We start from the raw sequence: 23,395 nt of genomic DNA on the forward strand, positions 1-23,395 counted from the left end.
TTTCAAACTCAAACTCGGTATTTTTATTTATTTTTAACGAGCTAATTCAAACACATGACAATCTAAGCCACACTTATCGTCCAAGTTCGCTCAAACATGACAATCGAAGTTGCACTTATTGACACACTTACTGTACAAACGGGTTAGTTCAAACACATGATAATCTAGAAGCAACTTCACAATCTGCCTGGCCTTGAAGAGTCTGGGAATTTAGAGCCAGGGAGAGTTGTAAATGGGAGTGACAACAGATTTGGTATGGAGATATTTGTGGAGGCCTTGCAAACCAAGCTCTCTTCCGAACCCACTCATCTTATATCCTCCGTAAGGGCAGTCTCGATCGAATGCCAAGTAGCAGTTGATCCAAATAATGCCCGCACGAATCGACCTGGAGACGGTGTTGGCCACATTCAGGTCCTTGGTTATAATCCCAGCTGCTAGTCCATATTTGCTGTTGTTAGCTTTCTTTATTGCCTCCTCGGTCGTCCTGCAATATTAGCTCATACCGTCATACGTACCATCAGTAAAATTGTTGAGAATGTGAATCCCAGGTTCGAAAATTAAGTAACATTGCAAGGGCTTAAAAAACAAAGTTTCTTGAGACTCTGCGTACTTGAACTTCATCAGCGCCATTACAGGTCCGAAAATTTCGTCTTTGGCTATAAGCATGTCCTCCTGATAAAATTGTTATAAAATCAATGTGAAAGAAAAAAAATTATTCGTGTCGGATTTAACGTCCCTTCCATTTTTTTTTCTCTGAAAAAGGATAGAACGTTGAATTCGACATCAAAAGGAACACGAAGTTAATGTACCTTGACATCAGTGAATACTGTTGGCTCTATGTAGTATCCCTTATTCCCCAAAGGTTTACCCCCAGTTAACAATGTGGCACCTTCTCTCTTCCCATGCTCAATGTAGGTTAAAACTTTATCAAACTGCTGCTTATCAACCTGCGATTTTCAGGGAATGAAACGAATGAAACGAAACACGAAGTTTCGAGGTTGTATTTTTTGAAAAGCTGAGGAATTTTCAAGCATATGTAGTACTTGAATTAGAAATATTGGAACATGAGTTTAGACGGTAATGATTAATTACCTGGGGTCCTTGACGAACATTAGGATCAAAAGGATCCCCAACTACCCAAGTTTTCACCTTGTCTTCTAACTTCTTCACAAATTCATCATAAATTCCGTCTTGAACGTAAACACGCGAACTTGCCACGCAAATTTCTCCCTAAAATATGAATTTTAGTGAGACAAATTGAGGCTCCGTTTAATAACTATTTCGTTTTTCAAATTTTCAGTTTTTGTTCTTACTTAAAAAAAAAAAATTGAATGTTACGTTTTGAAAATTTGGCTTGATTTTGATTTTATGTTTAAAAATTAGAAACAAAAACTGAAAAGGTTATCAAACGATGATTTGTTGTAATCTTCATAAGTCAGTTTAACAATGAGCAAAGTTATGAACATGACCTTGTTGTAAAAGATTCCCAAGAGAGCCAGCTCAACAGCCATATTTATATCAGCATCATCAAAGATCACAAGGGGTGACTTGCCTCCTAGTTCGAGTGAAACTTGTTTTAGATTGCTTTTTGCTGCTGCCTTCATAACTTCACGCCCTACCTCCGTCGAACCAGTAAAAGTGACCTGAAATATTACAGATTCCGGCAAGACATTCACGTACTGTCCTCAAAATTTCGAAAACATTTTCCCCAGAAGTGACACAAGTTTTGAAGGAATAGAAAAACGGGAGTTTACCTTGTCTATGTCCATATGATGGCTGATGGCAGCACCAGCAGTCTGTCCAAATCCAGTTATGACATTGAGCACTCCATCAGGAACACCAGCCTTCATAAGAATTTACAAGCCAAAATCACCACTAGTGAGCCACATTGGAAATCTTACCGATATAGCTCAAGTAAGCTACCGATTTGATCTCTAAATTATTACCTTCGTGAAAAATAATTCTCTATACAATTTTTTTTTCCCTAAACTCGGTAATCATTGTCAATTTCCCCCTATCATCATATTCAAAGCCATTCCATCTAATCTTCCATCAATTTAAGTCACTTGACACACTTAAAGTATAATATTGTCATTACTCGTCCATGAACCCTTGTAGCAATGAAATTATCATAGGTTTGATCATGCCTGTAATGTTGTAACTTGTAAGCTTAATCAAATATAATTTCACTGCTATAGGGATTTCATGGGCATACCAATATTATCCTCTAACTATGTCACACGACTTAAATTGACGGAAGACTGGATGGAATGGTTTCGAGTCTAATGGTAGGTGGGTAACTGACAGATTTTTACGAGTTTAAGGTCTACAAGAGTTAGCTAAACATAGAGCTACAGCATGACTAACTGAGCTTATACCAGCTTAGCTAGATGAGCGTAGTAAATCGCCGATAGAGGTGTCTGCTCGGCAGGTTTGACGACCATGGTGCACCCGGCGGCTAAGCAAGGGCTGACCTTCGTGAAAAACAGGGTGCTCGGGAAATTCCAGGGAATGATGTGTCCTACAACACCGATGGGTTCGAGCAACGTATACCCGTGAAAATCACGCGACATTTTGAGCACCTCCCCGTGGATTTTGTCGGCTGCGCCGGCATAATAACGGAGAGAATTCGCCACAGAAGGTATGCCTGCGATCTTGCCATTGCCGAACAAATTTCCGGCATTGACGGTATCCAGGCTGGCTAGTTCTTCTACATGTTGGTCAATTAAGTCCGCAAATTTCAGCATTATTCTTCCTCTCTCCTGAACATTATGTCATGCAATAAGCAAATTTGAGTGTTGTTGACCCGTTTATTAATCGGGGGTTGGACACATAAAGTTAATATATTCTCGATGGTACATACTAAAAGAGGTGGGCTCTATCATTGTATATCAATTTCAAATTATCAACAAGTATGTTAGTTTTATGTATATCAGTTCTACAATATCAAAGTCGGAGTAGGAGATATTTGTGAGTTTTGCAATATTGGTTGAAATGGGAACCGACTAAAACTCGGGGCAACGCTGTCAATATGGAGAAGAAGATGATGCTAAACTAAGAGCTAGTTGGTTTGAATATAAGAAGTAGATCAAAATTGATGCACTTACATTTTTTTTTTTTCTGAACAAAACATGAACTTTAAACTTATTAAATATGAATAATACTTGCATTCCTTCTTTGGGGATGAGTTCATTCCCTCACTTACAAACAACGTGTTTTAACCGTAAATATTTTATAATTAAAATCATTCAATGTCTTTATCTTCATTTGAAGATCAACCCTATAAAGAATCAGTCGAAATAGAAATCGTTTATTCTCCATATGTTTCAAATAATGGATGATTCATCATTAATATGTTCTTTGATACAAACACTATTGATTTATTTGATACAATTTGAATAACTAAATGATCTTTGATTCAAATTATTTTTTTTTTGTGAAAATGATCTTGAAATGAAGATTAAGACGTTGAATGGTTTCAATTATAAAATTTATAAGGTAAAGATACATTTATTACAAGTGGAGGAATGAACTTACAAAGAAAATATAAGTACCATTTCAAATGGAATATTAAATGACCATTTCTACTTATATTAATAAAAAGAATGCACATAAGGCATTAAGCCAAAATGATTCCTTAAATTGGTATAAATCTTCACTTTGGTATCTGAAATTTGAAATCGATAGAAATGATCTATGAGTTTGTCCACCATCAATTATTTTAGTCATTCCGTGAAAAATCTCTATTAAATAAGAATAAAATGACAAAAATACCTACAAACTTAGGGACCACTCCTATCAATTTCAAATCTTAAAAATCAAAATCAAGAGTTATGCAAATCTCGAATCATTTTGACTAAAAAGCCTATACATAATAAAAATGATTATTCGTTGTTCCATTTCCACGTGAGGAGATCTTTGCAGATACTCAACACAAATAGAATAATAGTAGTTTTGGAAAAGAATAATAATACATGCAAAACATGCATTATTTGAGAGATTTTTCAAATGTTGTAATAACTAATAAGTGCTTATGGCGTGCAGGCTTGGTCAATAATAATCGTACCTAACCCAACTCAACCCAAATTATATAATTATCTGACACGGATTGGAGATGCTCTAATAATTTTTAGAAAACATGGAATCCCAACAAACATAAAAAAACTGAAAGAGAACAATAATGCGTATAAAGTTCGGAAAGATATTTCGGATATTTTAATATCTTACTCCCCTTTTAATAAGTTGTCTTTAACAAAACTAATTCTTGAGTTTTTTCAAAAAATACAAAAGGGGGGTTAATGTGGTATATGAGGATATGAGGGTTTGCTGTTTGGAAAAAGAGGAAAGACCCGCACTGTCTTCTTTGTGTTTCGAAAAGGGTAAAGCGGATGACAGTCTTTATGTTGAAATGTTCGAATTAACCATGAACACAAGTCGTGCAAAGCACATGATTTATTTTGTATGAAAACTGAAAGGAAGTTCGGCCGAAATGATAAATTAATGATTTTGAAAAATTAGTATGACAAATTGCAAAAATTTTAGTTCATTTAACAACTAAAAAAAAAAATTATATGACATTTAAAAAAAATAAAATTCTCTTAATTAGTTCGACGAGATTTTGTTGTTTGCTACTTGAATAATTAAAGGAAATAGATCCTCTCCGGACCCTTTCCACCTAATCATTCTCATCAAATAATTCGAATTCTTGAAATTTGATTCAACAGTTAAAAATACGGACCCATTTTAAAGTTATAATAATCTTAGTCATTTGATCAAATTTCAAAGGTCCAAATTGTTTGATGTGAAGGATTAGATGGAAGGGATGCAGAGAAAATCCCTTTCCATAAGTAAATGTAATTGCAATGACAATATATAATTTATATCATGTGACGGTATTCTAATTTCACACTGTAAATTCGTTTTCGAGAGTACGATTTAGAGTGCATACACTGCCGGGCAAGCGAGGCCAAGGGCCATTTTCGAAGGCAGCACGTGCAGCCTCGACAGCCAAATCAACATCTTCCTTATCTGCTTCTGCAACTCTAGCTATCACCTCCCCTGTTCTTGGATCCAGCGTCTCAAATGTTTTCCCTATTAAACAACAAAACATGCATTTAACAATTTATGTATGTGAAAGCTAGAGGGCGAGCCTTGATACAACAGAGAAGTTGTTCTTTTATGACCGAAATATCACGGATTTTTGAGTTGAGGAAAACAATCGCTTTGCAAAACAAGAGTAAGACTGTATACTATAGATTTTTTCCCCGACCCTCACAAAGAAGGGAGCTTTGTCAACTTGGGGTTGGTCTTATGTAGGTGAAAGCTAATAACTTTGTTGGGAAGAAAAAAAAAATGATGAGAACCTGAAACGGAATCAACGAATTCTCCATTGATGAAGAGCTTGGTGTACTTTATTGTCGGAATTTTGACGGAAGACTCGGAAGCTAAGATGCCGTTGGAATCACTAGCCATGGCGGTCCTCTTCCTCACCGTGATGTGCTCTGTTTTGTTTGTGTAGAAAATGAAACTCTTGTTTCTGTTATATATACACAGAGCGCATTATGCGGTAATAAAACTTAAAAATGTTTTTCTATTTTTTGAAGCCAGCATTAGTATAATGTTAATGAATATTAAATTTTGAATAATTTGTTAAATTCTTCATGTACATGGACTTGTTTAATATATTTATCATTTAATGGTTAAATATGATATTCTCCGTGTTTGATTCAAAAACTATCCGCCATATGATATATACTAAAAGTTGATATGAACATAAATCGAGACTTCCAATATGATATTTCAACCAAATCATTTGACATTATGAATCCAAACTCTTAACAAGCACATCCAACTTTCAAGGTACACACAACGATATTGCATCCAACGGAGAGAATCAAAATCTTGACATTATGAATGTGAAGGTATACATTCATGAAGAGATTTTTCAGTGTGGCCGGAACAAGGTTCGGTACGCCACATGTCATTATACAATTGGAGGGACTCTTAAAAAAAAAATTTAGAAAAAAACTTCCATCATCTAAGCTATATGTTTTGCTTCTAACTATTGCGGATACGAAGGAGGCTGGTACGCTGGTGGAGCAGCACTTGCGTACCCGTAGTTGGTCTGGCCACCATAAGCACCACTACTTCGGAAGCCGGCAGCACCCAAGCTGTCCCCAGAGAGGGAGTAGTGTTGCGACGGAAGAGCAGCGGGGCTTTGAGCAGGGGGAGCTCCGTATGTGGATCCATATGATGCTACTGTTGGACCATCGTACACACTTTGGCTGGGGTAATTATAAGGACCAGAGTATCTTGTTGCAGGACTATGCTGTGGAAGAGGATTTGGGTTCCTGCGGGTGAAGGAAGGGTATGCATTGGAAAACTTGGCAGCTTTGGCAGGCCGGGAAGAAGACTGTCCAACCCCTCGGCCACCACCCCCACCACTGCCGCTGCCACCACCTCCACTGCCACCGTAGGCTCGCTTATTATTATGAGGCCTGCTGGAAGATGCTGATCTCTTCTTCCTTTCTGTCCTGGCTTTCTCCAGATGAGTGGCCCGCTTTCTTAAGTTCTCAAGAGAAAACTCTAATTCAAGCTTGTGGTCTTCTACACATTTGATTATTGCTTTGATGGAATTCAACTCAAATGTGCTCGATTCCTCCTGTAAGATGGACTTCAATTAATAAATCTCCCAAAAGTGTGCAGAAACTCTTCTGATTACAGAGTGAAAAACAAAACTCCGTTGGGGAAACTAAAGATAAAAGGAAAGTTACACATACAGTAGCAGCCACACTATTATTGCCATTCTTCAATATGGTCGCAGCATTCTTTCTGGAGTTCTTGAGATACGACTTGAGCAGAGAAACAGGAGGAAATCTCTCGGTCAAATCAGACTCAGAAGCAAAATATACAGCCTCTATCTCCTTGCCATTCTTCACTAACTCATCAATGACATCTGTACAAATCAGAAATTCATCAAGTATACACAACGGGCAGTGCTTACAAAATGAAAATCTAGGCAATCAAGTAATGATGCTGAACCAAATAAGAGGGAAGAACAACAAAAAAAGATTCTCTCAAAAGAATCAAATCAGTGGAACAAACACTTAATCAAGTCATACTCAAGTTTCGTTTCATAAATTGGGCAGATGTTCGTAAGCATTAACACTTTCATGCCTCAATTGTAAACTCATTCTTATTCTATGTACAAGTGGGAGGTACAAACTACAAACATACGTTTCTCGGCCTCTCACATAAGATTAAGTTTACTATCTGTTATTATCAGTTTTGAAGAGGGGGAGGCAAAACTAAGGTACATACCGTACTTATTTCTAGCATTTACTATTCACGCAAAGTATGGAGGTTATCAAATTATCATCGGGAAACTTAGCTCCGAAACATATCAATGTCTCTCTGAGCGGAAATTTCTGAAGAGCTGTAAACTCTTCATCATCAAAATTTACTACGTCAGCTATCCTACAGCTCAAATTCTAAGCAAAATAACATACAAGAGGTAAAGCTTTTCACTTTTTCACACACTAAATGATTCCCTGATATTACACTCCGAGTGTCTGCAGACTATCAAAATCAACTCAAAACCTTGGCCATAGAAGTGCTGCTTTTCTAAGTCATAATTTCTAATTTAGATTTCATTTGGTAATGAAGCAACATGAGACTGAAATCTGTCCTACTGGCTTAGTAAGTGTCAACATTAACTTAATCTTAGGTTTGCTGGGCTCACAAAGATTTTTAATCCGAATCACGTGCTGGCTAAGCTTGAACGGGTAATGGAATCAAACTTGCAGCAACAATGTAGGTTCAAGTTTGATAGGTTATGCCTCAACATGCAAGCAGAAAGACCATTCGCAATACAAGTTTCTCAACAAGTGGCAGCATAAGTTTTTTTGCAAACAAACTGTTGCAACAAAATTGGAATTGGTTAAACAAACATTGTGAACACATACCTCCCATTTTCTCTCCGAATTCTAGAGCCCTTGCTAGCTTTGCCATATCCCTCCTCGCTGCGTGCTCCATTACCAACTTCCTAAAGAACTCCTCACCGAACTTCTTCTTCAATCGAAACCCAACGAGCATTTGCACAAACATCACCGCCTCCGCAGCCCCCAATGTCCCGCCACCACCGTTCGGATCTCCATCCATCTGCGCCTTCCACGTATCTGCAATCCCCGCCGCTCTCTCCACCATGCTCCTAGAAAACTCCGGCCCCTTCGCGCCAGCATTGGGCTTACCCTCCGGAAACAGAGCCTGAACTAACAGCCCGCACGCCCACCTCTTATCGGTAACCCCGAATTTCTTGGCTTTAGAATCCAAAAAATCTTCCAATGCATCAAGCACCAATCTTAGCGGGTCCACCGCCTCCGAAATCGCCTGTACAATCTCCGCCCGGAGCGATATCGATTCCTTCCGCTTCGACACGATGAACTTCACCAAACCCTGGGAGTCCATTTTCCTGCAAAACGATTTCAGGGTCTCCGCCAAATCCAAATCCCCAAAAACATTCTTCTCCACCTCGGCCAAGGCCGCGGCTTTCTGCTCCTCGATTCGAGCAGCGGTGGAGGACTCGCGCTCCGGGATGGAGGCCTCGCGGTGGTCGAGGGATTGTAAGGTTTCGCGGGAACGGGATTCCAGGGATTGGATTTTGGATTCGAGAGAATGGGATTTCTCGGAAATGGATTTCTGGAGGGAATCGAAGTGGTCGGAGAGGGTTGTGAAAAGCTTGGTAGAGGTGGAGAGAATCGCCTTCTGCGCCTCCAGGTCCTCGAAGAACTTCTGGACTCGGTCCGTCGTGACCACCACGTCGGTCCCCATTGGCGGATATGGTGATGAAATCATGAAATGACGGTGTTCTGAAGTCACTGAATTGGGGATTTTTCGGAAACGAAAACCCTAAACCCTATTTTCTGAAGACGAAGAAGAAGCAGAAGATCAGTCTCTGCGCGGTGAATCTGAATTTTCTTTCATTCCCTTCGGTTTTCACGTTACGATGAACGGTACCGTTTTAGTTCCAGAACCCTCCTTCCCTTTTTTTTTTTTTTTTTTTTTTTTCCTCTTTTGGTCCAATACCTATATTTGAGTTGCCATAACTTTACATACACTTAGCCAATTCATAACACTAATTATAGTTTGTCATCTTAATTATGAGTACATGTAACACAAGTTATGTGATGCGCTTTTTCACGTGTTATAATTTGAGTGAAATAATAACACTACGTGACTGTGTTCCGAATACACTAAAAATTACTTGCTACGTAAGAACATATGAAGTGAGTATAGAGTCTATAGACAATAGGGAATTTCCCATACAAAACTTTAGAAAGACACCCTTCTTATCCCATGAACTGATGAACATTACTATATATGCATACACACACACACAGATACACACACATAGCAACAAAGGATTAAACAAACAATTTCATTTCTACTCCTAAACCATCGATTCATTCTTCCGAAAGATCTTCGAATGATCCCCGAAACGCATGGAGAACGAGCGAGATAGGTGATCGTATTCTTCGGGTTCGTCCAACACATATAATTGATCAAAATGCTGAGAGTAAGTGCAAGGATCACATGAGACTTGCACAGGTGATGGAGAGTCAAAAATCTTCCTCTTTTCTTTCTTCAACTTCACCCGCAGCACAAGACTTTCCACCTCAACTTATTGCCGTTTGATCTGCTCTCAGTGTGAATCTCGGGCGATCAATCTCATCGTAGTACATTCGCCCGCCCAATCGGATGGTTATGCAGCCTGAGCTGGACAAATATTTTCTCACATCCATTGCAGCAACCTGCAGTACAAGTTACTGTGTTTTGAAAGTTGCCCTAATTGATAAGAGTGCATATCATACATACATATATATAGCTGTTTTGTTGTAAGTATGGATACCTCTACCTCATGTGGGTTGGCTAAGCTTTCACTATTCGTTGAAGACTTTCGTATAGGGTAAATAGTTTTCACTATTTGCTACGACATCCTTTGCTTTATGATTTCGTAAGATTGTAGCTGTTTGTCCGTGACTTTTGCCTATATAAATGACCGTTCCAAAAGAACAGCGAGAATTGAACTGAAATGTATCAAACTTGTCTCATTTTGATTTACAAAGCACTCAATAGAAAAATGAAGTGAGAAGAATCGTTTATCTTCAACATAATGCAATTTGTGACTCAAATAGTCCACCCTGGATGGCTAATAGAAAAGCTCATAGCTCAGTTTGCTGAAGATTTCAGGACCAACCAAATGCTTCATCGAGAAGAATAAAGTAATTAACATGTGTTTTTTAAACTGTAATCCGGATGAGGTGGATCCTAATCATCTCATCGTAAGGATCATGCAATTATCATGTGGGTGGATCATAACATAGACAAGGTTTTTTTTTTAAACATTGGAGGTTTCGAAACCTGAACCTAGCATACTCCTATCCATTTCTATATCCACTCTCACCACTAGACTAACCCCATAAGGGGGTTCAGAGAGTTGTCTCAGCTTGTATCAAGAGACAAAATTATCTACATCAGCATACCGCATACCACTCTGATGGCGGCATTAGGGATTAGACATTTAGGACAAAAGCGTCACGTAATTCGAATTATGTAGATTTTAATTATTTAATTAAAATTTAGACATGACAGTACGTAATTAGCTTAAAGATCACAAAAGACATCCCCATATTAGTATCTTTTTACCATAAAAAAAAAAAAAAAGGAAAGGGAAAACCTCTCTTTGCAAAATCGTCAACGTAAGGAATCAATGAAGATCAATGAAACATGCACCACCCAAAAGTAAATATTAGTAAATAAGAAAGTGTTCTTTACACACCTATTTTATTTCCTACACATTCTTATTAAATTTTTTACCATTAATTTTCTTCAATTCATTTAATCCGACAGTAGAAATTAAAAGAGTGAAAAATAAAATAAGTATGTATAGCACTGCCCTAAGTAGCACATGAGGAACCCCATTGGAAATTGGAAAAGCAAAATCTCAATCGATGGATGAGTCAATTTTTCAATTTTCATTACTTTTGTTTTATAATAAATATGACAATTCCTTTACACACATACTTTTGGGAGGGTGACACACTTGCGTCCCAAATGCCTTCCAAGAGTTTCTTTTTTTCTTAAACTTGAACTCTCCCCCAAGAGGTTATGTTTTTTTACCTTCAACTTGGAGAATTGCATCCCTTCTACAACCAAAATACAACATACCAAGAGTACAAACTTCTACGTCTTTGAACTACCTCCGATAAGCACGAATGCCGGTACATTTTAGTGCCTCTACTCATACGTTCTCCATGAAAGCATTTTTGCCTCCTCTACATGGTACAGAACTTTCTGTATCGTCAGGAAGGCTAGACAAAAGGTGCAATCAGCCATCCGCCGAGAAGTACATAATGCTGCCTTGGTGTCGCTGTAAAATCCCATTTTACCCAGAAAATGTTAACAGCTTATTGCTTATCGAAATAATACTTAAAAAACTGGATGGAGGTGATTTGAGTCCGAGGTTCAAGCCCACAACTTAGAAGTAGTTTACTGAACTAATACGGGATCTAAAAGCATCATATTATACCTGCATTTAACATCATCATGCAGCGTTTCACCGAACCTGATCCTCAAGACACTGTTCTCCCGTAGCAGATAGATGCAATGTAGAGATTCTTTAACCATTTTTCCTGCCACAGCGAAAATAAACAGTAAATCCACCACAGAAAAAAATCATGCATCTAAGGTAATTTAATTCTATTAGGCGGGCAACACCCACTCTCCCCCAATTGGATATATCTCAGCAATTAAAATGTACCTTCACTTGGTAAGTTGGAAAAATCGACGTCCGTAGAGTTTCTTGAGCCACATCTGGTGATTTCTTCTTGGGTAAACTAAGTATGAATGCAGCTTGATCCTCCGTAGCCGCAGTGGAGGTAATCCGATATCCGTTCTCCCATCTTCTATGGATTCCTTCACTGGGATACAGGAAATCAAGTTCGACAACCTAGCAAGACAGTGCATAGGACGCAGTTAGCTTCTGCACTGTTTCACCTGAAACAGAACATTACAACCAGAGTTTTAAATTGGTATACCTGACTAGAATAACCTGCATTTCGGGACATGACTATACCCCATCTGCTACCTGCAGTAGTCATGGAGGTAACAGAGAAACCTTCTTTCCACTTCTTATTAATCCATTTGAAAGGGAACACATCACTGACTTTGTAGGATTGTTGAGTATAAGGCACACCTGCAATGGGAAGACAGCGAAAAAATTAGGAATTAGCTATTAGAGAAGAACAGCTCAACCAAGTCAGAATGACAATTCGATGAGATATATCCTGCAGATCAATGCTGAAGGTAGGGGTAAAGATAAGTGACTGCACTGCAGAAACCAAGCCCCAGCCACATTGCCAAAGACAATAAGAAGCTTGGTAAACTAGTTTCACTTACCTTGGGACATTACCACCAGAGCACTGCCATTTAATGCGCCAGCAAGTGAAGTAATATAGTAGTTCTTGTCCCATTGTTCCATTATCCATTCCTGGTGGACAATAAGAAATCATCAACTTTCTGGAACAGAAAATAATTAAATGTCAAAGTGAAACTTGATGGGAAGTACTTTCAAGAATAGCTACCTTGTGCAAGAAAATAGATGATCGTTCATAAACTTGGGATGTGAATCCAGTCCCAGCATCCATGACGATAGCCCACATATTTGCAGATGAAGCGACACAACTAATATACAAACCATCTTCCTTTCCTTTATCAATGTGCTGGTCCAGTCTTTGATCCAAAACATTGTAGTGATACCTGCAGAGAAGCCTTCTTGTTACTCGCTGATACAGGAACAAGAATGTAAAGCCAAGAATAAAGTAACAACAAAAAGAATTTAGATTAAAGGTGAACCGGGAAACAGGGATTTAGGATGGGTGATTGGCGAGACATTGTCAAGGCTTCTCTACCTTGCCGATGATAAATAAAGTAAGAAAACCTGAAAGGGATTTATGTTCCCTTCACAGAAACTACCTTTGTTTCATTGATGATCTGGTATTATAGACCGAGATCCACTGAGTAGCTGGACTACCTTGGCGAACTTTTTTCTTAGGTTGCTCATCATCTACCGAGTCAACAAGCAATCTTCCTCTTTTTTGACCCGCCTACATTGCATAAAAATTCAATAAATAATTGAACTGGCCAGAAACTTAAAATTTATCAACAGATTATAACATGAGCAACCACCTTTGCAGCTCCATCAGTTCTGATAGGTCGCAGAGAGGCAATTGTGCCAATGCTGTTATCAAAAAGGGAAATAAGCTTTAAGTAATTTGGTTCTTCATCGAATTTCATATTGGTAACCATCTCAAGAAACTGTTGAAAAGGGGGAGGGCATAAGCTGCATAGCGTCTCAGCAGAAGTTGCCATCTTCTTCTTGCAAACAAGAAAACCTTTGTTCTCGCCCTGCAGCCCCAAACTCCAGGTTAGCATTTGTAAACAGAAATAGGCCATCCAGCTGGAATGGTAATGCATAGTGAAATACCAAATGAACTTACATTGTAGCCTTGCCAGGGAAGCTTTCCTCTAAGGAGAAATATTAGGGTATAAGCTAACGATTCAAGGTCATCCCTTCGGCTCCCTGTCCTTCCTAAATGAGCGTGTACACTTGCATAACGTACAGTTCCCCTTTTAAAGATATCAGATACATTAGGCCATTTCAGATCATGAGTGAATTTCAGATAAGGAAAATTCTTCTAAAGGACTTGTAATCCAATGATCAAACTGAAATAATGCTCGTTACTACAATTAAGTGACATGTGCAATCAGTCAATTGTCCTATTTTCTGAAATGCTTCTTAGATTATATTCACTTCCAAATCTAATAAAACCCCTTTAAAGCAATTGTTTTTCTCATGATACTTAAAAGATAACAATTTTTATTTCTCCCCTCAATCCCTCCTAACCATCTTGTAACTGACCATCCAACGCACACACCATGGTCAAGGTTGTAGTTACCTGAAAACATCAGGTTTTTGGTCATAATCAACATGACGTCCAGAAGACCCATCTCTCCATCTGGAAGCTGAGGACGAAAAACATACAAGAATAGTCACAAGTTGTTCAAAATTCCCATGACATGAATACACAGAAGCACATTCAACTGTGGTCTAAGAGTTTTTCTTTTCCCAATACTTGTCTAACAAAGAACACATACCCAAACCAAGATCAACAAGATATAACTTCTTTTCATTAGGTGTTCCAGGTAGACCAAGTAAAAAGTTTTCGGGCTTAACATCTCCATGCACAAAACTGCAGCGAAAATCATTAACCATGAACAACGTATGCGACAGAAAAAATTAAAAGAAAAAGAAAGACGGAGAAACTAATTAATATCAAGGTACCCTCTAGTGTGAAGCTGCTGCAGAATAGAGATTGCCTCCACCGCTATACAAGCAACCATCTCTTCAGGCAGCCTTCGGAGAAAACAAAAACAGAAACGCAAGACCAAAGTGTTAAATATAGCCCATAAACTGAAGGGGCATAATTTTCAGAAAACTGACTCTGAAACTTGGAGCATAAAAACAGAAGAGAACAATATGATTTCTTACAACTGATTGCGAGAATTCCAAACATCCCATAAACTTGGCCCTAGCATATCCATGACCTGTATTCATATTGAGGAATAATTATTCATGAATGGAAAGTATTCACAATATTTCCAACATTTGGAAAACCTTCCAAGGAAACAAATATGGATAGACAAGATACTCACTAGGATATAGTACTCTCCCTGTTGACCTTTGTAATGGACGAGGGGAAGTCCATAGCATCCATTAAGAGTACTGTTATCGTAAAAACAATGGTCAGGATACACAGATTAGAGTTTAACTAAAATAAGGATGAAATATTGCACTACCTGTATACTTGCCACTCATAAGGAGGGCCGTGGCTGCAACCTTTACCATTTTTACTTTCAAGCTTCAGAGCAACCTACAATGAACAGGAAATGACCATTAGTATCACACAACTTCCTCAGAGAATTTACACAGGTATACTAGAGATGCACTGCAACTATGAAACCTCATAGGCATCAGCCCCAGAGCACCCTAAGCCGCCAGTCATCCTTCTTCCCACATAAACTTGTCCAAAACCCCCTTTCCCCAACTTTCTGTCTAGCTTGTACATGGGAGATTTGCCAACCTGTACCTGAAAAATACAAAATTTATAGGAATTATATACTATATTAAATGGACAACGCTTCTATAGTAATATACATAAAGCTAATCAGAAAGGTCATAAAATTACTCTGTCCGGAAGTGGACTAGTGCTTCCTTCATCCTCCATAGCAACCAATTTCTGTGCACCTTTCTGATCTACCAACTCGTCGTGAACCGGCGCTAATTCTCTTTCTGGAAAACCCAAACCTGTATGCCCTTGGCCACCAACTCCAGCACCAAATAGCTTGGAATTCTTACCTTGATTCAGGGCTCTAGACCCTCTACCCCTACCTTTACCAGTCAGAACTGCACTTGAACAAAGAAAGCACGGGGTTAAATGAATTTTTCAGAAGATATCAAGAATAGAATGTTGAAGCTATTACCTTTTCCAGCACCAGGCCGCACAGCTGGAACTAGAACAGCAGGATCTTCCTGGACATAATTGATCCTCTTTGAACGTCGAACTCCACTTCTTAAATCTGGCATTCTATATTCATGCAAATAATCTCTACTTTCCTTCTCCAGCCCCAAAAGAATGTTGAAAAATTAAAGCCTTAGATTCAACCTAACAAACAAAAGACGATAAATCAGATTTTCTCTTGACTTCAGATACTCACCGTACAAAATTTAAATTGACACATATTCATATTAGTAACATCATTCAACGACATACAAGTGAAAACAAGATCTATAACTCATAAATGCATAATGATTCCAATGACACGTGAATTTTCATAGCAGCAACACGTTTTAACTGAACCATTATATATCGCAGAAACAAAATTTGGTTTAAAAGTCCTGGCATTGCAAGTTGATGTCCATCACAAACATAATAGACATTCAAAACTTTACTCAACACAACTACAGCTACATTAGCACCCAAGCACAATTACATTAATTTCCAAAAGCTACAACATCATTGATCTTCATCTGGCCAAAATCCCGATTACCCACAAGTTCAAAGTTCAACCGAACAGTCTTATATCCCAATCATTCATTCAAACAGAACGACATATAAATCTATCACCAAAAAGTAAAATCATCACTGAAATCCTAAACATCTAATCCATAAACCACAAACATCACACAAAAGCGCAAACTTTTAACCCGAAAACCGGCTTATTCGGAAAGCTTTCAGCTCAAATCAATCAAACCCATCTCAAATTTTCCACCCACCAGTTAGATGAATCCAAAAAGCCATGCAAACACAGCACGCACAAAATTCCCAGAAAATCAAAATACAAAAACAAGAACACCCACATACAGATTCACACAAACCGATGCACTGCAATCGCAAAAACATCAAAACAATCAGAATCAAAGGCAAATTTACGGCATACCCAAATGGCAATACACAGGAAAGTATCGAACTTTATCGAACAAACACGTACCTTTTGATAAAAAGCTCATGAATTCGAGAACCCAATAGGATTCTTCCGATGAAAAATGAAGAAAAAAATGGAGGATTTAACAAAATGGGGTTTGTTTCATGGAAGAGAGGCTATCAAAGAATTTGACGGTGGGTGACTTAGGTGGGTCTGAATGTGTAGAGAGAGAGGGTAGAGAGAGAGAGGTGTATCCGCATGGGAAAGACGGTGTAAGCGAGCTGGTGCGTGCGATACCGCAAGGGAAGACGTGGAGCGAATGTATTGGTGGAGCAGAGGCCCTATCGTGTACGTGAGTACTGAATCGTGGCTGCCTTCAAGTACTGTAAGTTTTTAGATTTTTGTTTCAGGTGGGGCAGCCGGGCAGGTGCTGAGGTCAGCAAATATTAGTAGTGGGTTAATTCAATTTGGACCGGTTACAAAAGATTTTTTGAAAAAAGTATTTTATTTAAAAAATATCCAAAAAGATTTTTATAATACCAAGTTTTAACTCGTGTATTTTACCAAACCAAAAAAAATCACGTGCGTCTTTATTGATGCTTTAATCGTGTCGATTTTGTTGGTTGTTTGGGGCAAAAAATGGGTAAGAATTAAACTCGCATGATAAATATAGACATTATTATTTTTTGACATTGCGTTATAGAGGCATATGCATTTTCTTATGCATATAAAGTTTAGAATTAAGTCTATAGGATTTATATTGAAAATTATCAAACAATATTTTTTTTTAATACGATGATATATTTTACATTAAGAAAGGGAATGAGTTCGGCTAAACTACATGATGCGCAACCTAATTTGGTATCAAATTTGCCATGTACGAGATTTGAACTTAAAACCGTTCAATTACAAATGAAGAAAAATATCACCAGATCATAATATTGAATGATAATTATCAAAACAACATTATCGAAAAAAGAAAAATTATAATGTAAGATAGAACGGAAAAGTTTGAACCACATAATTTTATACTTAAGTATTAGAGTTCCGAAACGACCATAAGAAAGATGTGGAGTCTTCCCATTTACCTTCCTCTCCATACTTGACCCATTTATTTCTTAAGTTTTTCTTTTAAGTTTAGAAAGTTTTTGAAAAATTAAAAAGTGAAAAATAGAAAATTTTGGAAATTTATTTATGATCCTACAATCGTTTTAAAGACGTATTATTTTCATAAAATTTAATTGTCCCAATCTCAATTATGATCGGTAAATTCATTATTTACATTTGTTGAATGCAACGTCATTCATAAAATTGCATACATATTGTTTATTTTTATTTTTTGGTACGGAGGAAGGCAAAGCCCAATAAAAAATAAAAAACTAGGCAGGGACAGCTCTCGGAAGGTTCCCCTCAATAATATCAAAAACTAAAAAAAATTGGGGTGTGATATCCACCCACCACATGTTACTTCTCACACACCCTTCTAATTTTCGGACGTCAGATCGAATGATTTGAAGAAGATCAACGGACAGAAATGAACAAGAGATGTTTAAGAAGTAATTTGGGATGTGTGTAAATAGCACGTTCCAAAAAATTAGTAACAATGGTAGGACCGGAGGAGAAACAAAAAACGCGAAGACCAAGTCATGAGTCATCTATGCGGTTAGCTGAGGTTTTTTTTTTTTTTTTTTTATGGGTGCGTTTGTTTGTCCTTAGGAGGGATTGACTTTGACTGTCTTAATCGGGATTATTATCTTAGGTTTGATAAAGTCTTGGACTACAATAAATGGGACTCGCCTCGACTATGAGGCCCTCCTCACTTCACTAAACCCCATTATCTAGCCTCATACTTTCGCTTAGTATTAAGCGGGACTAAAAGAAAATTGAGGCCGAGATTCAGACCCCAGCTTTTGCTTGCTAAACAATGACATCCAATCCTTGGGCTTCCTTTTTCTTCTACGACGTCGTCACCGTGGCCAGCAGTTGACGGTGCTTGTTCTTCTTTTTTCCCAAAAAAAATCCCAGATGGCTAACTTTGGGGATGAACAAAAAAAATTCCAAAAAACCCCTGGGCTTTGCTTTCTTCTTCTACCCATCTCTAAAAACCCCTTTTCTCTGTTTCAAATAATGCTCAAAGCTTCTTTCTTTCTCAAGCGACACTTTGACCAACTCGCTGAAAAAAGAAAATCAAGAAATTGGAAAAATCAACGGAGTCAGTCAGATAATTGATAGAGATGATGATTGATTGGTTGAATAGATTATAGAGTTCAAAGGAAAGATGGGAAGGACTTGGGTTTTGCAAGAAAAAGATAAAGAAAAGGAGAGATGGGACGGAGATAAAGAGAGAGAAGAGGAATGAAATTTCCAAAGAGGGGCAGAGATTTTTAGGAAAAAAAAAAAAAAAAAAGAAGATTTTGAATTAATAATAAAATATTATTGGAAATGTGTTAAATAATATAATATTATAGTTTGTTAATTATCCTGTTTTCTAGTCCGATACTACACCAAACACTTCACTAAGACAATCCAACTTAGTATAGTCTAAGTCAGTCCAACTTAGTTTATGAAGCTAGTCCAGTTCGAGATAGTCTGGTGCAACAAACGCACCTTATAAGTATGAATGACTTCACATCTCCAATTTATTTTGATAGCTTATTTAGAGCAACTCCAGCGTTACAAAGGCCCCCTAGGGCAAATCACTATTGAATAGCCTCTAGTGAACAGTAACTGCCTTTTGCATCTCCACTCCTAAACTGAATAGCCATGGGAATATGCAATAAAATATTAGTATTTTTTATTTTATAAAATAATAAAAAAATAATTTTATTTGTAATTTGGGATATAATTTTTAATCGGTCTCGTTGTACCACGTGTCTTTAAATAAGAAATTACAACCCAAAGTATTTGAGAAAATATAAAATTATGGTGTAAGTTGGAAGATAATGATAACATATTTATAGAAAAATTAAATCTTTTTTTTTTAAAAAAAAAATTCTGATTTTTTATTTTTATTTTTTTACATTTTTTATTAATATCTTTTATTTTTATTAATTTTATATTGTGGCTAACGTCATGATGACGTCAGCCATTCATCACTTGAGCCTCAGGCTCTCAGGCGATGGATTCCAGCCTGGCCTGTCCATCGAGCTTCCCCTGAGGCCCATTTCCCACATGGGCTAGAGCCAATTGCTGGAGTAATTGGATAATTGGGATCGCCGGTCCATCGGACTAAAGAGCACGCTAGACTTGCTCTTACAGTCTTTTATAAGGTTGTAGAGTGGGTGCAAACTAAAATAGTTTGTTAAATCCAAGTGACAGCAGCACAAGAGTCACATTGAAGAATCAGATCCTTGCATTCCTCATCTTAAGCCATAGAGACCCATGTAAACACCCTAAAGTTAGCTTCCATGATGGTTCCTCTGCCGACGTTAGCAACAAAGTCTTCTATCTATTCCCATTCAGTCTTACGAAGCAAACCTCCAACAATTATTAAATCGGGATGATAAATTTTAGACTAGAGAAAATTCAAATACAATTTTTTAATATAATAGATAGTGCGCTTCCATCTTTTCAATTATAGTTAATGAAATAAGTTGCACAGTTTTGTGATAAGTTTGGTTGTATCTTGTATGTGGTCTAGGATTGTGCGAATGTTTGTTCAGTTTACCATTTTGTTCAATCAACAATTGACATGACGTTTTATTTGTTGTCTTATATTTGATTATCATCAAAAACGAATTTGAACCACATTATTGATAAACTATTGTGAGGCTTAGGTCATCTTCAACCAAATAAGGGCCAAATGGCTCACTTTAGCTCTATAATCCCCAATAAATTACATTTTAATGAACAGTGTTAACCCATTATCAAGGGAGCTAAAGGATCATAGGCCAAACATAGTCATTTGACAAAAAATCATCTATAACCGAGGGAGCCAAAGAGTCATAGGCCAAACATAATTTATTATTTTAATTGAATTAATATGGTTAATTAAATTAAACTACCACATTAAAATAAGGTTTTCAAACATATTTTGAGTGTCACTTGTCGCCAAATGAATAAGAATCCGGATTTCTTATCTTTATATAATCTCAATAATTTTTTGGATAGGATTTCGAGTAACACGTTTCTCTAACGTGAGTAACTTTCCAGATTTCTTATCTTTATGTAATCTCAATAATTTTTCGAATAAGATTTCGAGTGACACGTGTCGCTAGCTAACGTCATGATGACGCCAGGTAATGGTTGACATTCAAATAGGTTAAGCTGGAGGGTTGGCAAAATATCAAGCTTGACATTGTGGCGTTGGAGGGTTGGCAAAATGCACTTTAGGACTGGGTTGGAAGGCTGGCTGGCTGGCTGGCTGGAAATGGTCAGCCCGCTGGCTTGATTTGGGGGTTTTGGCCTAATGGGGCCCACAAGCCCTTTGGCCTAGCCCTCGATTGGATACGATTTTCATGTCATTTCGAGCTATTTTTAGCGCTATGGTCCTTTGGTCGAGTCGGTTAAAGATGGCCTTAGACTACCCCATCTCTTAGTGTAAATAATATTGTTTGTTCAAATAATAATAATAATAATCAACATGATGGTGTTTTTTATCCACTTATGACACGTGTAATTATCCGTAACCATTTGCGAATGTATCAAATTTTAACTCCTTCTCAAATCAACTCTCCCTTATCACATTGCAACGGATTAGTAAAGAATGCCAATTGTGAAAGGAAGCATGTGATCTGACTTCAATTCCTCTCACTAAATTACGGATTAGTAAAAATTGCCACTAATGGAGGAGGTCTTATCTCTGAGTCTCTGACTTCCAATAATGCAAAGGTTGTATCGTACATATACGTGATGAGTTCGATTATGAGTTAGTTATTGCAAATTACTTATCTCGTATAACTTGTCAAAAATAAATTATTGCCGATGAATTAATCTAATATTAATAAATTTAGTTATTAAATATTGACAACATATCCCTAAATTTTAAGACGTGATTATTTCAACAATTGAGATTTGTATTTTCATGATTTTAGCCAATTTTGCCAAAAGAAAAACATAGGCTGAAATTAATAGTTTGCAAGTTAACAAAGGTAGAGATATGGGCCAGCAAGGCCGAAAGCGATTATCGAGAACTGCGAAGAGGTTGATTGTATGAATATTGAGGCCCATTTTTTGTGGTCAGCCAACTCGATCAACTTAAAAAATATTTTTAAACAACTAAAAACGCTTTAAAAAAAGAAAGCTTTAACGAAAAGTTTCTGGTATTATTTACTCTAAAAAATTAATTTTGGTACTATTCACTTTACCCTTTATTTTGTCCTTATCGTTAAAACTCAAAATCATTTTTATTAGTTTTTCTTTAAAAAAAAAGCAGCCTAAAAACGTTTTTTTTTTTTATAAAAAAAACAGCCTCTTCAACTATTTTTGAAATTCAAAAAGCCTTTATTTTAAAAGCACTTTCAATCATTTAAAACTAATTTTGGGTTCACCAACAACTTGGCGAAAATAAAAAATAAGAAAATTTGCAAGCCGCAGCAGACTAAGATAGGGGTGGACATGGTTTGGTTCGGTACGGTTTTGAGTAAAACCAAAACCAAAACTTTTTGCGATTTGGTTAAATGCGATTTTGAAGCTAAAACTGAAATAGAACCAAACCGTTTGGTTCGGTTCGGTTCAGTTCAGTTTTTAAGAAAGAAATGTACATTTTAAAATATACACCTATCTATGCATAAGACGGTCTCATTTTCTACACAATACATTAATTAATGAATGCATGTTAACAATGAGTACATTGAGTAAGGATGTTTTGATAATCTATTTCCATCTAAAATTAGGACAATATATGCACAAACAAACCTGCAGCAACTAGGGGTGGGCACTTGGAATCGAAAACTGAAACCGAAACACGAACCAAATCGAACTGCACTGAACAGTTTGGTTTTGTGGTTTTGAAACAATTTCGATTTTGAAACCGAACTGATTGTAGGGATCGGTTTGATTTTGGTTTTGGCTTTTGAAAACCGCACCAAAATCGAATCGCACGTAAATACTAATAAACAATTAATTAGATGTCCATATGAGATGTTATGTTTTAATTGTTTGTTTGTTAGAATTCCATACATTTAGTATCTACTCAACCACACTAAAGTATCATCATTCATCATTTGCGTTGCATGTTTGTTTGCATCAAGTTTGCTTGCTGCAGGTTTGTGCATATATTGTCCTAATTTTAGACGGAAATAGATTATCCGTTGCATGTTTGTTTGCATCAAGTTTGCTTGCTGCAGGTTTGTGCATATATTGTCCTAATTTTAGACGGAAATAGATTATCAAAACATACTCACTCAATGTACTCATTGTTTATATGTGTTCATTAATTAATGTATTGCGTAGAAAATAAGAGCATCTTAGGCATATATGTATATTTAAAAATGTACACTTTTTTCTTAAAATCAAAACGAACCAAACCGTTTGGTTTCATTTTGGTTTTCGCTTCAAAACCGCACCCAACCACACTGCAAAAAATTTTATAATGCAGCAAATGATGAATGATGATATTCTAGTGTGGTTTGGTAGATACCAAATGTATGAAACTCTAACAAACAACCAATTAAAACATGATATCTCATAAGAACATCTAATTAAATGTTTATTAGTATTTGTGGTGTGGTTCGGTGTCGGTGTGATTTTCAAAAGCCAAAAGCCAAAAGCCAAAGCCAAAACCAAACTGTTCTCTACAATTTGGTTCGATTTCAAAACCGAAACCATTTCAAATTGTCAAATCAAACCGTTCAGTACGGTTCGATTTGATTCGTGTTTTGATTTCAGTTTTCGTTTCCAAGTGCCCAATCCC

At 37.1% G+C, this 23,395-nt stretch overlaps 3 protein-coding genes across 4 annotated transcripts; all 3 read right to left on the minus strand.

Annotated features, from left to right (window-relative positions):
- On the minus strand, window positions 1–5,510 carry LOC137748921 (aldehyde dehydrogenase family 2 member C4-like). Of its 2 annotated transcripts, XM_068489114.2 has the most exons (9): window positions 5,364–5,510; window positions 4,949–5,091; window positions 2,379–2,762; window positions 1,755–1,844; window positions 1,470–1,643; window positions 1,093–1,230; window positions 810–947; window positions 611–672; window positions 1–484 (listed from the first exon to the last, which is right to left on the minus strand). In XM_068489114.2, the coding sequence occupies exons 1-9, from the start codon at window positions 5,470–5,472 to the stop codon at window positions 211–213; spliced, it is 1,512 nt and encodes a 503-aa protein (XP_068345215.2). In that variant the 5' UTR covers window positions 5,473–5,510; the 3' UTR covers window positions 1–210. The 2 variants fall into 2 exon arrangements, with proteins under 2 accessions (XP_068345215.2, XP_088546117.1); XM_088689991.1 differs by lacking the exon at window positions 2,379–2,762.
- A 364-nt stretch (window positions 5,511–5,874) lies between these two features.
- LOC137748402 (FRIGIDA-like protein 4a) lies at window positions 5,875–9,066 on the minus strand. The gene is made up of 3 exons (XM_068488549.2): window positions 7,965–9,066; window positions 6,780–6,955; window positions 5,875–6,661 (listed from the first exon to the last, which is right to left on the minus strand). The coding sequence occupies exons 1-3, from the start codon at window positions 8,851–8,853 to the stop codon at window positions 6,062–6,064; spliced, it is 1,665 nt and encodes a 554-aa protein (XP_068344650.2). The 5' UTR covers window positions 8,854–9,066; the 3' UTR covers window positions 5,875–6,061.
- Window positions 9,067–11,014: 1,948 nt separating this feature from the next.
- Window positions 11,015–16,959, minus strand: LOC137747612 (casein kinase 1-like protein HD16). Its single transcript, XM_068487751.2, has 19 exons — window positions 16,609–16,959; window positions 15,601–15,782; window positions 15,306–15,523; window positions 15,081–15,206; window positions 14,917–14,990; window positions 14,773–14,842; window positions 14,609–14,664; window positions 14,402–14,473; window positions 14,215–14,309; window positions 14,016–14,082; window positions 13,557–13,686; window positions 13,246–13,464; window positions 13,033–13,163; window positions 12,642–12,816; window positions 12,457–12,547; window positions 12,096–12,253; window positions 11,819–12,007; window positions 11,588–11,690; window positions 11,015–11,428 (listed from the first exon to the last, which is right to left on the minus strand). Exons 2-18 carry the CDS (start codon window positions 15,701–15,703, stop codon window positions 11,631–11,633), a joined length of 2,034 nt encoding a protein of 677 aa, XP_068343852.2. The 5' UTR covers window positions 15,704–15,782; window positions 16,609–16,959; the 3' UTR covers window positions 11,015–11,428; window positions 11,588–11,630.
- Between the last annotated feature and the right edge of the window lie 6,436 nt (window positions 16,960–23,395).

This window comes from Pyrus communis, chromosome 2, assembly GCF_041283825.1.
Source record: "Pyrus communis isolate YQ-2024b chromosome 2, ASM4128382v1, whole genome shotgun sequence".
Taxonomy (NCBI): Eukaryota; Viridiplantae; Streptophyta; class Magnoliopsida; order Rosales; family Rosaceae; genus Pyrus; species Pyrus communis.